Source organism: Dendrobium catenatum, unplaced genomic scaffold (genome assembly GCF_001605985.2).
Source record: "Dendrobium catenatum unplaced genomic scaffold, ASM160598v2 fragScaff_scaffold_1693, whole genome shotgun sequence".
NCBI lineage: Eukaryota > Viridiplantae > Streptophyta > Magnoliopsida > Asparagales > Orchidaceae > Dendrobium > Dendrobium catenatum.
In genome coordinates, this window is record NW_021320155.1 from 278,151 (window position 1) to 295,878 (window position 17,728).

At 34.6% G+C, this 17,728-nt stretch overlaps 1 protein-coding gene across 1 annotated transcript in view; it reads left to right on the top strand.

The window, feature by feature from the left end:
* The first annotated feature begins 1,092 nt into the window (after window positions 1-1,092).
* LOC110094671 overlaps window positions 1,093-17,728 on the top strand; it is a 29,813-nt gene continuing 13,177 nt past the window's right edge. The window contains exons 1-4 of the mRNA XM_028701429.1: window positions 1,093-1,197; window positions 1,351-1,459; window positions 1,502-2,164; window positions 3,597-3,652. Coding sequence (XP_028557262.1) covers window positions 1,372-1,459; window positions 1,502-2,164; window positions 3,597-3,652 — 807 coding nt within the window. The 5' untranslated portion in view covers window positions 1,093-1,197; window positions 1,351-1,371. The remainder of the gene's footprint in view (window positions 1,198-1,350; window positions 1,460-1,501; window positions 2,165-3,596; window positions 3,653-17,728) is intronic.

Below are 17,728 nucleotides of genomic sequence, written 5' to 3' on the forward strand. Positions count from 1 at the left end.
AACATTATAATCAATCTTAAAATTGATTCATAGTGTGATCCCCATTGTGTATCACTTGACCACCTTATAGTTATTTCTTAATTCAACCCTTTTCTCCTTCCGACCTACATTGCTAGATAACTGTTTTTCTGACCTCTATCTCATACCGACTACAATACTTTCAACCTCCGTCGCCTACTACGGTCCTTCCGACCTGCATCGCCAAATAACTGTCTTTCTGACCCTTATCTCTTGCCGACTATGATCATTCTGACCTCCATCGCTTACTATAGTTCTTCCGACCTCCATCGCTAGGCAACTGTTTTTCTGACCCCTGTCTCATGCCAACTACGGTCTTTTCGACCTCCGTCACCTACTACGGTCATTCCGACCTCCATCGCTATATAATAATTTTTCTAACCACTGTTTCCCGCCGACTACGGTTTTTCCGACCTCCCTCGCCAGTCAACGGTCTTTTTGACCACTGTCTCCCACCGACTACGGTCATTCCGACCTCCCTCGCCAAACAATGATCCTTCCGACCATCGTCACCAGACTACGGTCTTTCCAACCTTCATCGTCCGCCGACTAAACGTACATTTCAATACTAATTCTTCCAATTCCCATCATGTAATATGATGTACATTTGCTACATCAACCCAAGGCCTTCCCCCTAAGGAATGGCCTCATTTGTAATTGATTACAAATAATAGTGAATTCATTCAAATTGGGTCAGACCCTATGATTTTTCCCCATTTTCAGAGGATTCCATGTGAAAACTCTGATGTCTCTTATGAACGCTACACCCTCTATTTTATCTGTTTGTGTGCTGGATCTTTGTACAAAGCGAAGACATTAAATTTTATATTTCTCTACCGCCACGAATATTCCAGGACGCAACAATCTCAAATGAAACTTAGGTTTCATTTGGGACGGCTTTCTTACTGCTTCTTAAAGCAGTTTTATAGTACAAAATTTAAAGAAAGCCGTCCCAAATAAAACCTTAAGCTCCCATCTAATTGCATTAATATTATTGTTGTTTCTTATAATTTCATAAATACACATCATAAAATAAATTATTCAAAGAAAATGGATAGGATATCTCACCATTCTTTCTCGGCGACTATTTTTGAACTCTATGCGAGATCGGTTGAATTTGGCTAGGCGATATGATTTTCACTCAGCATATGTACTCTTAGCCACTAGGCCGGGAGCCGCCTCGCGCGCGCGCAATTCCCATTTAAGCGAAAAAAAAAGGCAAAACTACAAAAAAGCGCGGGTTTGGGTCGGGTCGTCGGGCTGCTACGTGGACTGAATTTATTGGTGGCCGAACCTATAAAACCATTCGGTCAAAGGACGTAATAATTGTTCCTCGCGCGCACACAGGGCAAAATGAACGCCGGTTGCATCGGGGCCACGCCGCCGGCGATACTCTGTCGTTTACGCATTCACCGCCGGAGAAAGTTAGCTTCTTTGTCCCGTTCATCTCCTTTTAAAGCGTGCGCTTTACCTTCCTCTCTCCACATCTCCTCCTCCGTCCTCCGCCGACCCCGCGGCCGCCGTCCCTCGCCGGACCAACGCCTTCGCCAGAAACCCGTCGATCAGGACCGAAACGTTGAGTTCTCCGTCGACTTAGACGATATCTGCGCTGGTACATTGGCGAGAATCAAGCGGCTTTTCCGCTCATCCGAGGCCAAGATCGATCGCTTCTTTGCCTCTGGTGCTGAGGCATGCAGTGATTTGAAAACATCCTTTAGGATAGATCGAGGCAGTCGGATCGTGTTCTCCTGTCGGAGGTCCTCACTTCAGTTCTTTGGGAATTTATTTCTTTGGAGCTTTATCGCCATTCTTACGTCGAGGTTTTTGTTATGGCTCTGGTCGTTTCGCCACCGGTGGTTATTTGTTGGTTGGGCGATAACGCGAAGGGACCGCAGTCTGGGTGGAAGAGAGGTGGTGGTTGGGAGGAGGGATAGGATGCGCGAGCCTGAGCGGACGGGTTTTAAGGGTTTGGTGAATCCTCTTTCTACAGTTGGAGCAAAAGAAGTGAAGGGTAAGGCGACCTTGATGAATAAGCAGAAAAATAGGCAGGAAAAGCTGCCTGAATGGTGGCCGGATTCCATACCTTCGCCAATTGTTTTGTTTGCAAAAGATGAGGGCCAAAGAGATGCTGACAAATTAGTCAAAGGTGTGTTCTTAAATTTTTTATTTTTTTATTTCTTGATTTGGTATGAAAAACTGAATGCACTCTCTATTGACATTAGGTTTTGAAACAGACCCAAACGTAGAGTGTTGTTTTAGGATCTTCAATTACCTTAGAATGTAGCAAGAGTTCTTCAATTTTGTTCATGTATTTAGTAAATTTACTACTAATTTTTGTTCCTTGTTTTAGTAAACTAAATTCAGCAAATAATATGACAAGGTCAAATATTTCTCTTAAAAGTTCTTTCATTTTAGCCGGAGTTGTAATAGATTTCCTCCTCAATCTTCCTCTTTATCTTTTTAGGCTCATCCAATAGATTTTTTTTGCTTAATAAGTTAATTGTTGCTATGCTTAGGCGGATGAGTGGCTTTACTCTTAGAGATAGGATACGAAATGTGCATATACATGAAAAGGTTGGAGTAGCGCTAGTGAAAGATAAGATTAGAGAGTCTCCTTAGATGGTTTGGTCACATAAAATGGTGGCCTTCCGATGACCCGATTAGGAAAGTAGATGTATTAAATTTGACTTATGTTAAGAAAGGTAGAGGTAGACCTAAAAAGACTTTGTTAAAAAATATTAGAAATGATCTTTCTTTATTAGATTTAAACGAGAATTTGACTTTTAATCATACACAATGGAGAAAAAGGATTCATGTAGCCAACCCCATGTAGTGGGACAAAGGCTTGATCTTGTTGTTGTAATAAGTTAATTTTATCTTTGCAAATCACATTATCGCTCATAGAAAATTTCTATGTTTAACAACCAATTAATAATTGCTTTGAGATCAATTTTATCATCATAGGTAGACACTTTCATTTTAACTTTCCTGATTATGTCATCATCAATGTTAAATCTTTTTGAATATTATTTTCATAAATATAATTGTTAATGACTCTGAATCATCTATCACAATATTTTCTCTTTCTTTTACTAGAATTAATCTTCAAATGAATTGATTCATCATTGAGTTTGGAATAAACTTTAGGTTAATGCGCATGAACTTAATTGACTCCCAAACTATCAATTATTGTTTTAACTAGATTAATGTTATAATAAATTTGATTTTGCTTGTTCAACTATACAGCTAATAATTTTTGTGAAGTTTTTAAACATCTTTTTTATGGTTTGTTAAGTTACTTTGATAATTAGGTTAACTTCTTAGTGATATTTTGATATAACCTAATACTTCGAAGTTAATTTGATGTAGGACCACAGACTACTTAGGGTTAGAGTTTAAAGATTTGCCTTCAAGCAGTAGCAAATCACATTTATGGTTGTTGGGGACTTTAGTTGATATTTGCGATATTATTTTCTGCTCTTTGAACAGGTAAATGCGACTCTATTTTGCATGTGAAATTTGGATGATTCATTCATACCTTTCTTCCACGGATCATTATATGTTGATTAAATTGCCAGCAATCATGGATAACAGAATGAGCGGAAAGGATTATAAAGACGATGATATAATACAAGTCAGTGCTGCTATGAATTAGTTAATCTTTACGATAAGCTTTTTTCATTGTATTTTCTATGATTTTGAATTTGTCCGAAGCTACAAAGTTGTCCATGCAAGCTTAGAAAGGACAATCATTAAAAGAGTATATTTCCTTATGCAGTTATAATCAATTTAGAGAGAAATTCATCTATGCTGTCGAGGGAATATATCTTAATTTTCTTGATCATCATTTGGTATACCTCTTAGATAGTTGCTAATGCATCGCCAACTACCATTTTCTTCAATCTGATTATGCATTGTTGGAAATAATTGATTGTGCATTTTAATATAAGTTTTAAAAATTCTTTTTAAATATGTTAGTAGACGATAGTTCAAGAATAACTAAATCTGATTAAATCCAACTCTATCAAAATTATTCAACACTGTCATCCAGAAACCTAGACATATTTGCATAAATAAATGAATCATCATATTTTAATCATATTCATTTTATCATGACTATATTTTTTAGTGTGCAATCTAAATCTAGAATGGTCGACAAACACTCAAGCCTTTTTTGTTTAAGAAAGTGGTTTTCGATGCACACATGAACTAATTTTGCATATGTTGTTCTATAGTATTTCTCGTATCGTCTATATATGCAACTTACCATGTTTTTGTTCATTTCCTTGACAAAATTCTACACAAGAAGCTATTAAAATACTTTATATTAAATGTATCTTTGTGTTGTTTTCAGGCATCATATAATTTTTTGAGTTGCAAAGTTGTTAACTGGCTTTGTGTATGATTTTGATCAGTATGTGCAGGTGTGCGCAATAATAACTTGAACCTGATAAAAACCGGACCAAGCCCAATCATTTTGGTTTGTTTTTTGTTTTGGTTTCCACATGAATCGGAGTCAAACTAACTGAATAAAATTGAAACAATTTGGAACCGAACCTGCACTTTATGCCTTATTGCAAGTTATAAAATTATGATAGTATCCTAGGTTTTGCTCATGGACTTGTTTGGTACTTTCTGCTAATTTAGCAAGATGGTTGGATATCAAACTTAGTTATCTAGGTTTTACAAAATATGTGACAAAGGATTATTTAGCAGTGAAATCAGATCGAAAGTATATAATGGAAAAGTTTAATAATCGTAATGTAAATTAACATAAACATGTAGGGAAGAGGGGACACCAACTAGGAGGAAAAGAGATGGAACTCTAACCAGAGGGAGTGATGAAGGATGATTGCCTTTTATGAGGATTCTTAAACTTTCTCGAACATTATTCTTTTTTTCATTCAAAATTATCTGTCAATAAAGGAGTAGCCCCTCATGTACATACAATTATACAAAAAGTAAAAGTAAATCAACTACTATGACCAATATAATAAAATCCTACAACGAGAAAAGACTAAAAGGACTTATATGAATAAAAGTTAATCATTCATGATTCTGATTATTGTAATTAAACCAGATTTTGGTCTTCACAGATGTGAGTTAACTCCGCCATATTGATAAGGCTCATTCTGAGAGTATAAGTATTGGTAAACACCCACGAGGGGCTAGTAGTTGCAACTCGTTGTATCCATGTAACATAATTTGGTGGTTGATTAAATTCACCTTATTAAGTAATAATGGTTTCTATTTTTTTTTTTTTAATAATGGTTTCTATATGATTCAATTGTAGTCTGAGCTATCTTTGGGACTCATTCTTGATGAGATCGTATGGTAGGGAATCCCTAGATTTGTTGTTTTGGAGTCGGACTCCAATTGTAATTTATATTTACCAAAGCCTCTTGAAAGTGATAATAAAAAATACCCACCGGATGTCACAATACAATGCTCGTCGCATGGGGTTTGATCATTTGATCTTCAATAGTGTAAACAATCTTCAATTGTGTAAACAATAGAATTTGAATTTGGAACTCCTTGGTGGGAGCTTTTATGCTATTGCTTTTGACGATTGCCTCCATTATGGAGTTAGTAGGGATTTTGCTTCACTGGTATGCCATCAAAACAAAAATAACAAATAAAATGAATTAAATAATGACAAGAAAATACATAAGCTATGTAGAAATTAATGCTTGGCGTGATGCTTTCAATTAGAATAAACATGAGATTTTTATCAGATCTATTCGACTTGGGACAAATTTAGCTATGACTAATCAGTATTTGATATTTTTGAATAAATCATCGCTAAAATATCTCTCGAATGTCCTATGGTGGTAACTGAGCACATGGATTTCCTTGCACATGGTGAATGGCCTTACATGGCTCGTAGGCTGTGGCAATCGAAGGCTGAGGTGTATTCCCGCACATGGAGAAAAACCTATCTTTGCATGAAAGGCTATGACATTAATGGGGCCTTCTTTGAAAGTAGTTTTTTATCTTGGATTGTTGACTTGACAACCTCATTATCTATAGCTTGTTGTCTTATGGCTTGCAGGTTAAGGATAGATTTAGTAAGAAATTTTGTATTTCTTTCCAAGAGGTTCTATCTTCCTTTTTTTGTAATTTTTTATGTTCTATTGCTTACATAGTATTTCTTTTCCTTGTTGCTAGAATATATTTTATTTATTCATGTTTTTTACCCATTATAAAACCCTATAAATTGTGCCATGTTCTAGTCAAATAATCACAATGGAATATTCACCAATTCTTTTACCCTATTTCTCTTCAGCTTTCTTTTCTTACATGGTATTAGAGATAGGTTCTCTCTAAGCTATAGTCAATAGTTATAAAAGGGCCCTAGTTGGGTCTAGCAAAGAAGGGCGTAACATATGTCCTCCCTCCACTTACCAAGCCACAACGTGATTTTGGGAGTCTTCATAGAGCACTCACCCCTTGAAATTACTTCTTACAAAATAATGGAAAGAACTTCTTTGAATGGTCTCGCTTAGTCCAAATGGTGACTCGGGGAAGAGAAAAAACAAGATATCTAAATGATGCCATCCAACAACTCGAAATAGTTAACCCTTTCTTTCCATCATAAGATACCAATAATGCCTTGGTAATGTTCTGATTAATCAATTCTATTAAAAGTATATTGGATCTTTATACTTGGCCTGCAACACAGCACAAGCAATATGGGAGAAAGTCAACATGGTGTTTTCTGGCCTTTAAAATTTTGCTCAACTGTGTGAATTATGAGACCATGTTCATAACCTCAACAAAGGAAAAATGAGTGGTACTGAATATATCATCGCACTGACAAAGATTTGTGAGAATTGAAAATCTTTAAACTGAACAATTAGCATAGATAGAGTGGATAAATATCAAAATTGTGGGAAAACTAGAACCTATGACTTTCTTGTAGGTTTCAATGAAAATCTTGATGAAGTTCATGGCAGAATCATTTGGATTCGTCAACTTCCTAAAGTTGAAGCATTTACAATTTAGAACTAGTCTACTTTAAACAAACTAAAAGAAAGACTGGACTAGTGCTTTATTATATATGTGGACCCATTTGTCATTTATGAAATACTATATGCTGATGTCTAACTGTCACGATCCGGCTCGAGTACTCGAACTAATGAGGTGAGAATGAATAGTTAGACATTTACAACATTTCTTTTAATTTCAAACACATTTTATCATCTACATTCCAAATAAACTAAAGAGCCACTAACATAAATTTGTATCAAAATACTAATACAATTTTCGCATCTTCTTCATTTGCATAAACTATATATTACATGCTTTCATTTGAGCACCATCTTTTATAGACGTATTCATCTCTTTCAATCATTTTTACTTCTCTGATGATTTACCTAAACTATTTTAGTTTAACAGTTTGAGTTTACAAAGCAAACTCAGTTGTTACCATTTCAGATACAACAGTTAATCATATATATTAAAACATGTATGTTCCTTTTCCTTTCTTATACAGTTAGCATATATATCTTCTTTCATATACTATAAATTTTATAACTTATCTTTCACATAGATTACTTCTTATTCAGTTTCATTTGTTAATTTCCATTTAACATTTATTTCATTTTCATTAGTATAGAAGCACCGTCTAAATCTATCATTAAATGTACAACTATTTTTATTTCTTTTTCTTTTTTCATTTAACGTGTACGGGTACATTATTTCCCCAACCAATGCCATACGAGGGTGAACTCCTGTAATTTGCATACATACACTTTTTCATCTTTTAATTCTTTCATTTCTATTAAATAATCATTAAATATTTTATTTTCTTTGCATTTTATAGTAATCTGTCTATTCATTTTATTCGTATAGCGAATAATACACATTTCCATTTCTATTCATATAGTTTTCATTATACAATAATCATTTCATCAACATAATATTCATTTTATCATCATAATACTATAATATTCAATAGTTGTAAAAAATAAAATAAAAATAAATAACATAAAAGGAATTGAGAATTGATTTAACACAATTGAAATTACCCACTTTATTTACTTTTGTACTTAAATCTCTTTCTAATTGTTGATTCCTGAGATAGCCTTCTTTAATACAATCTAAAGTTACACACCCAATTACATAAACTATTATATTTCATTAATTCACATAAATATTTCCTAAACATAATCTTACCTCAAATCCCTTTTAAGATCCTTTATTGGCTTCGGCATTTCACATTCATACATTAGGTTAATAAAATCCTAAACTGTTCCAAATCATTTTAAATTGTATTAATCATTGTTAACTAATTTTATAAAGTAAATATTATGATAACATTAATTTAATTTGATGTCTTTAATAACAACTTTAAAAGTGTCAATAATCATCTATATAACTATCAACCATGAATTATTTGTCAATATGATTACCTCAATAAGCCTTCTTCTCTTTCTCTTTGAATCGAGACCTTCCCATCATATTTCTTCATCCTATTTGACAATCACCTTTTATTTCGTTAATCAGAGAAATGTCAATATAAATATTCTATCTATTTAAGTTGAACAATAAAATCGATAATTTAAGCACTTATTATTTCTTTCACCATTTGAGAAATAGAAGAAACTCTAAAAAAATCCCCAAATTCATCTTCTTCACGGAAGAAATTATACAGAAATGAAAAAAAAAATGATACCTTCCTCTCGTTCACTATTTTCAATCCATTTCCTTCCACTTGAGCTTGTGAAATGAACATATCTCTCACAAGGAGTTGCTTGTTTTCAATCATGTATACAATTCTTTGCTCGAAACTGAAAACCCACAGTTCCAACCCCGTCTGTGCTCTCATGCGATATACCTGAGTCGCCTCTCTGCTCAATACTGCTCTGCTTGCCTGCACCCTCTGTCTATTTTGTTCGTCTATTAAATAGAAGCCGGTTTAAATGATCCAGATGAACCAGGTCTTACAATCTGTGATAAAAATTTTGCCATCGAAATTTAAAATCAAGTATAAGTAAACATACTTTAGTTGAATATATGAGGATATTGAGCTTTCATTTATGCTTTTTCCTCCCATGTGAGATCTCTTTTTGTTCTATATTTTCATAAAATCTTCACAAAAGGTATTCCCGATTTCTTAGTTGTTTCACATCATATTTCAGTATTTTTTTAGATTCTTCAACATATTTTAACTCAGGTTGCAAGTTGATAGATTTTGACTTAATTCTCTTTGACTCATCTGATATATATACTTCCGAAGTTATGTGAAACACATTGTGTATCCCTTATATATGTACTGGCAGGTCCAATCTGTAGGCCATATTTTCAATCATCTAAATAATTTCTAAATGACCAATGAATCGTGGGCTAAATTTTTCTGTCTTTCCAAATCGTTGTACACCCTTCATTGGACTGACTTTAATGAAAACAAATTCTCCCACTTCAAACTTAACTGGCTTATGTTTTGCATCATAATATTTTCATTGACTATCCTATAATGCCTTTAGTTTGTTTCTGATCAATCTGGTTTTGTTAGTAGCATCATTCACTAGTTTAGTACTAATTATTTTTCTTTCACCTGTTTCTGCCCAACACAAATGTGTTTTGCACTTTCTTTCATAAAGAGCTTTGTATGGTGCCATTCCAATGCTAGACTGAAAATTATTATTATATCCAAATTCAATTAGATGTATATGAATTTTCCAATTTCAACCAAAATCCAACACATAACCATAGTAAATCCTCTGAAGTCTGAATTGTTCTTTCTGATTGCCCATCTGTTTGAGGATGAAATGTAATACTGAAAGTCAATCTAGTACCCAAAGATTCCTGAATCTTTTTCCTGAATTTAGTATTGAAAGTCAATCAGGCATCTCTATTAATGACTATTGATTTTGGAATTCCATGTAACATCATAATTTCATCTACATATATTTTTGCTATTTTTTTCTACTGAATATGTCTGTTTAATTGATAAGAAATGTACATATTTTGTTAATCGATTTATAACAAGCCATATAGTATCCTGGTTTGACCTGAGAATCCAATTATAAAATTCATTACAAATTCTTTCCATTTTCACTCGGGTTTCGATAAAGGTTGCAATTGATCACCTACGTTTTGATTTTCATCTTTAATCATTTGACAAAGAATGCATTTTGCTACAAATTCTGCAACATTCTTTTTTAATCTTGGCCATCAAAATAATCATCTTAGTTCTTGATATATCTTTATACTGACTGAATAAATTTCATAACTAGAGAGATGAGCTTCTTAGAATGTTTCTTCCCTTAAATTGTCAGCATTTGAAATACAAACTCTGCCTTTATATTTCAATAATCCTTCATCATTCAATACAAAATCTTCCCATTGTCGTATTTGCACTTTTTTATGATTTATTAAAATTTACATCTTGAGATAATGAATTTCTTATTCTATCATTCAGTGTAGATTGAATCACCAGATAATTTAATAATATAACTTCAGTATCTTTATGATTAATCACTAGAATTTCTAGTCTTTCCATATATGTAATTACCTGCTCCTGCTGGATAATCAACTAATTTGCACATGCAAAATTTTTTATGCTTAATGCTTTTGCAACTATATTTGTTTTTTCAGGATGATATTGTATATTCAAATCATAATTTTTAATGAGTTGCAACCATCATCTCTATCTTAGATTGAGCTCTTTCTGATTTGATTTGTTCTTAAGTCTTTTATGATCTATGAAAACCTCACACTTGACTCCATATAAATAATGCCTCTAGATTTTGAGTGCAGAAATCACAACTTCTAATTTCAAATCATGGTGAGATAATTTTTTTCTTGGACTTTTAATTGCCTTGAAGTATATGCTAGTACCTTATCATTTTGTATCAATACACATCAAAGAACCTTCAATGAAGCATCACAGAAAATTTAAAATCCCTCTGTGTCTGATGGAATTGTTAATATTGGAGCAGTCATTAAGCAATTTTTTGCAAGCTTTCATATATGTTATTACCATTGAAATAATTCCTCTATCTCTATAAAATTTATATTCTTTTTTTTTCACCCAAAAATTTAAATTTTATAATTTTTTATTGCAATCTATGATCACAAAATGATTTGATAACCAATCCATTCTCAAGATTATATCAAATTCTTGCAATGGTAACACATTTAAGGTTGCTTCAAATTCCCTTTCATTTATTTTGAAACCCATTTGACATATATTATTAAAGTTCATTGTGGATCCATTGGAGTTTAATACTTGTAAAATTGTGGGTGCCTTATAAACATACAACCCAACTATTTTTATAAATTCCTCTGAAATGAAGGAATTTGATGCTCCTGTATCAAAGATAATTTGTACAGGTCTTTCTTGAATTGTAATCATATCTATAAATTTTTTATAGGAATTAACATATACATATATTATTTCTTTAACAATTTTCATATAACTTGATTAATCATGCAATTTAACAAAAATTCTTATGAATTAAGTAAAAACATACATGTAATCACTTCAGATGAGTCCTTGTCATCTTACTGAGAGAGTGCATATATTTTAGGTTGAGTATTTAGTCTACTTTGACTTGGCCCTAGATTGAAAGCAGCTTATTCTATCATCCTTGACCTGCTAACATTTATTTGAGAAAGTTCAACAATTATTTTTTATTCTCATGATGGTCTTTTCCCCAGAGTAGTATAGTTCTTGATGACCTAGTTGATGACACCAAAGCAAGTGTATGTCCCATATAGACATTCTCCGTTGTGTTGCTTTTCACACTTGCTACAATTGTTTATACTCATTTGATTACCACTACTACTGGCTTTGCCTTCTTCCAATTAAATTATAAGTAGATTTATTGTAAGAATCCTTAGAAGTTCCCATAACATCAATCTTCCTCTTCTGAAATTCACATCCTCTTTGGGTATTTTGCATTTCCATTTCTTCCCATCTAGCTCTCTCCACAAATACAGAATAATCTTCAATCTCCAGAGGAACAAAAGGCTGCCTAATTGCATCTTTCAATCTAGATAAGAATCGGTGGCATTTTTCTTTTATAGTATGTACTAAGGAGCAAATTTGGATAAGATAATGAGTTCAACCTCATGCTGCATGCCTGATCTATCTCCCTGTATCAATATTATAAATTTATCTTGCATCTGCCTCTTTGCAGAAAGAGGCACAAGCCAATATCTGAACACCTGAGTAAACTCATTCCATTTGATTTGAATGGTAGGTACTCCAAATTTATCTTGGTGCTAACCCCTCCACCATCTTCAACCTCACCATCAAGTACAAAAGTCATCAATGAAACTGTCATGACCCGGCCTGGATACTCGAACTAATGAGGCGGGAACGAACAGTCGGACATTTATACAATTATTTTAATTTCAAGCACAGGTTATCATCTACATTCCAAATAAACTGAAGAGCCACTAACATAAATTTTTATCAAAATACTGATACAATTTTCACATCTTCTTCATTTGCATAAACTATATATTACCTGCTTTCATTTGAGCGCCATCTTCTATAGATATATTTCTTTCTTTCAGTCTTTTTTACTTCTATGATGATTTACCTGAAAAATTTTAGTTTAATAGTTTGAGTTTACAAAATAAACTCAGTAGGTAATCACCATTTCATATACAACATTTAATCATATATATTCAAACATGCATATTCCTTTTCCTTTCTTATACAATTAGCATATGCATCATCTTTCATATACTATAAATTTAAGAACTTATCTTTCACATAAATTACTTCTTATTCCGTTTCATTTGACCATTTTTATTTAACATTTATTTCATTTTCATTTCTATCAATATAGGAGCACCGTCTAAATGAACTAATAAATGCTTAATCATTTTCAATTCTTTTTTCCATTTTCATTTAACATGCTCGAGCACTTTACTTCACAAGCCAGTATCATGCAGGGGTGAACTTTTGTAATTTGCATGCATGCATCTTTTTCATCTTTTAATTCTTTCATTTCAATTAAATTGTCATTCAATAATTTATTTTCTTTACATTTTATAATAATCCGTCTAGTCATTTTATTCATATAGCGAATAATTCACATTTCCATTTCTATTCATATAGTCTTCATTATACGATAATCATTTCACCAACATAATATTCATTCAATCAACATAATACTATAATATACAATAGTTGCAATAAATAAAATGAAATTAAATAACATAAAAGAAATTGGGAATTGATATAACACAATTGAAATTACCCACTTTATTTGTTTATGTACTTCAATCTATTTCAAATAATTGATTCTTGAGATAGCCTTCATTAATACAACCTAAAGTTACACACCCAATTTTATAAACTATTATATTTCATTAATTCACATAAATATTTCCTAAATATAATCTTACCTCAAATCCCCTTTGAGATCCTTTATTGGCTTCGACGCTTCACCTTCATGCACTATGTTTATCAAATCCTCCACTGTTCCAATTTTTTAAAATTGCATTAATCATTGCTAACTAGTTTTATAAAGTAAATATTATGATAACATTAATTTGATTTGATGTCTTTAATCAATTTCAAAAGTGTCAATAATCATTTATTTAACTATCAACTTTGAATTATTTGTCAATATGATTACCTTAACAAGCCTTCTTCTCTTTCTCTTTGAATCGAGACACTTCCCATCAGATTTCTTCTTCCTATTTGACCGTCACTTTTTATTTCGTTAATTAGAGAAATGTCAATATAAATAGTCTATCAAGTTGAGCAACAAAATCGATAATTAAACACTTACTATTTCCTTCGCCGTTTTAGAAACATAAGAAACTCTAAAAAATCCCTAAATTCTTCATTTATTTCCTTTGGTTTTTCTTCCTTTACCTTTAGAGAAAACATTTCCCATTGTTTATATAAAATATCTCGGAAGAAATTATACCAAAATGAAAAAAATTGTCAACCAAACCTCCTTTCTTCTTCTTCCTCTCGTTCACTGTTTTCAATCCGTTTCCTTCTGCTGGAGCGAGTGAAATGAACATATCTCTCACGATGAGTCGCTTGTTTTCAATCCCATACACAATTCTTCGCTCGGAATCAAGAACCGGCCCTTCCAACCCCATCGGTGCTCGTGTGCAGTCTACTTGGGATGCATCTCTGATCAGTTCTGCTCGATCGGCTTGCCCGCACCCTCCAATTGTTTTGTTCGTCTATTAAACAGAAGCATGTTCAAATGAGCCGGATGAACAGGTTCGTATACTAACATAATGTTTGACCCCTGACTATGTGAACAGAAATAAGGTTTTGTGTGAAGCAGTTTTGGCTTGAACATATTCCTTATACAAACTACTTATGATCGTTTATTACATTAATTCCTGCGGGATTTAAATGTATCTTAATGTTATTCTATCTTGTTTTATGTTTATATTATCAATACTGTTGCTAGTTTGAATCATACCGATAATACTGTATATATTCCGCAAAACAAATCAACCCAATAAGAATTACGCCCTTAACTGAAACTTCCCATCTTCCTAACCGGCTTTGTCATTCGCATACTAACTTGCATGCCTGAGGGTTTTATTTCTTCACTCCTGTATCTTTTGCTTTGGTTTTTTCATTTCTTCTTTGTCTTTAATCATATATGTGTGGGCTCCGAAAATTCGGCCCCGGCCTCCCCGTCGCGCTTCTTTTTTTCTTTTTATTCGGCGAGGGAGTTTTAACGAACTAAGTTTTGGGGTAAATTTTGGAAGGCAGATGGGTTTGTAGATAAGACACTACCCAGAGATTTCGCCCTCATTTGTGAGGACTTTATGATCTGAGTTCTGGTTTCCTATAGGCGCAAGCCCCTATAGTTAATTACCCCTCCCGATCACAAGAGAGAACTTTCGATTAAGGCTAGTCATCAATCAGATACGTAGAATATACGTGTTATCTGGCATATAGTAGCAGCATGAGTGTAGGAATTTGAAAGGTTTGAATTTGGAAATTTGGGAGATTTTATATTTAAAATAGAAATTTTCACCATCTTGCACTTAAAGCGGATGGTGGGGGAATGGATGATGGACTCGATCAAGATCCCATGGTTCCGTCGTCCCGGGCCATCGTTGTCCCTAGTCTACTTAGTCAGAGGAGGTAGTCGACCCAACCTGACAGAAGGATCCTTGTCGGTAGCCATGGGTTGCTTCGTCTAAGGGGACCTTGTAGACCTGGGATGAATGTTTGTCTAAGGAAACAAATTTGAATCCACCTTAGCTAACAGAGGGCTTTGTGCCCTATCGATCATATCCTATTGATTCATATCTCAAGGATTTGATGCCAATAAGGAATGTATTGGCTATGGCCATAACCGGTATTTCGTGGTGCCATTTGGCGGCAAAACCACTCGGTACAGAGGGCCCCGGGTCATAACTGTTTATCCTGCGGTGCCATTTGGCGGCAAAACCGCCGGTTAGAGGACACGTACCACGTCCTTATTGACAGGAGATTGTTTGAGAATGGATCCTAGTGATATTTTCGACTAGGCATTTGGCTCTTTGTGAGCTGAAGTAATTTTTAGATTTGTCCACCTCGGCAAACTGTTGCGGATGGTTGATAGATTTTGCTTTAAGTATGGATGGATAATTTCAATTTTAAATATTTGGGATTTTGGGATTGATTTTGGATTTTTGGAGTATTTGGGTGGCATTTAAAATATGTGTGAACCCCTCCGGTTGAGATAAGCATTCAACATGGCCATCATCGGGGTGTTTGGGGTCATTTCCTTTTTATTGATTGAACCCTGTCAACTCGACCAAACTGTTACTCGATCACATTCGTGACCGTATATTTATCTGAGAGTTTGAACCCTGTCTACTCCTATTTATCTACTTAAGAGGATCGGGTTTCGTAGGCTTTATGCCTTTGGGAGTGAATTCTTTTGATTTTAGGCTTTGAAGGCCTAATATGAATGTATTAAAACAAATACATCGGTTCTCACAACCATGTGTTTGTTTGAAAGTTCAAACCCTATCGACTTCTATTGATCCGTATAGAAGGATCAGGTTCGAACTAGAATTCACTTATCGACCCGCGCAACATCCTTAGACGTCACGTGTGTACTAATAACACGCTCGCCGGGGCCCATGCGGGTATTGACTATATTTACCCCTTTAGTGTATCTATGTGTATACAATTTATGGTGCACGTGTGGGGGTATTTTGAAATATTTTGTAAACGCCTTCTGCCCGCTTGCATGGGTATTGCGGGTCCGGGGGCGTTACGTTGTAGATTGTAGACGCCTTCTGTCTGCTTGTATCAGTGTTGCAGATCCGGCGGCGTTGTTATTTGGATGTTATAAGGTATTTCCTCATCTTGACATTAACCCCCCTTTCTCAATCACCGGGGAGGGATTTTTCTGAACTTTGGAGTCAATGACTGCTGGTTTGGAAAGAACTTCTTTCAGGATCTTTGGTGTAGAGGACTTGTCATTTCTGGTATTTGTAGATACCGGAGCTGTTTTCTTCCTGAGTATAGGATCAAGAAGAGGCTTTGGAACACCAAGAAGTTTAGTTCTGATTTATTCAAAACACTTCTTTTCTTCTGCCAGGAGGTGTTCTTTTTCGTATATCGAGTTGCCCTTGTACTTGATGTACTTGTAGATCTTGATCACCACTGTCATAGGTGATACCCATACTTGTGCCCACAGTGGTTCGTTGTGCTTACGATGTACCCACTGTTGTTATCCACAAGCGGCTCGTGTTTGTCTGTAGGGATCCGTTGTATTTGCTACGACCTCCTAGAGATGTTCGTAGAAAACCCACTGTTCCCACATCATGCCCACCTGTCACCAATCTCAGGTGGGTGTTTTGATGTATTTGCTTGTAGGGAGGCGGATCCTCTATCATTGGTCTCCTGTATCGCCATCTCAATCAACAGGCATGGCGCATTTGACTTCGTAGGGACTGTTGTAGAAGTTCGTTACACCATGGTGTTGTAGTTTAAGTTTCCCGTGTGTGGTCCAAATTTTGATCTTTGCATGTGTTTGGATCCAAATTCAGTTTCATTCAGACTTGAATTCATCAAGTTTACAAGTCCCCACTTGATGTCGTATAGCCCGAATTCGAGTTGAGTTTCATTTAGACTTGAGTTCAAACTCAGTATGAGTCTCCCACATTCATTCAGGTCTCCTATTATCCTACTGAATTCATCCGGATTTGAATCAAATGCTTGCAAATCTGGATTTCACTTGGTGTCGTATAGTTCAAGTTCAAATGCATAAGTTCTTGTTGTTCACATCTTGTTCTAGTTTTGAATTCAGAGTACAAGTTCAAGTCTTTGTTCAGTATCTTCTGAAGTCCTTGCAAGTTCAAATGCATGTTCGTATTGATTTGAGTTTGATTTCATTTCATTTGGATTTAAGCCTTGATTAATCATTTAGATTTTTGTTCAAGTGCAATTCCACAATTCATCTGCTCTTCGTACAGGTCCTCTGCTCATTTAGTTCAAGTTCTGTGCACTTCTGTCCAAGTGCAGGTCTTTTGTATTGTTGCTCAAGCGGGGTCTTCAAATTGTTCAAGCTTTATATACTTCAGTGAAAATTTTGGCAGCACCCCGGCATATCCCCCGTTTGGGGGAAAATAGGGGAGCTGGGCCTTCCCACCACGCTACTAGAGCGTGTATGGTAGGTGTCCTTTGACACCGCGGCCGTAGTAATTTTCATCCCACCACGCTACAAGAGCGTGTATGGGGCCTTCAGTAGTACCCGTACAG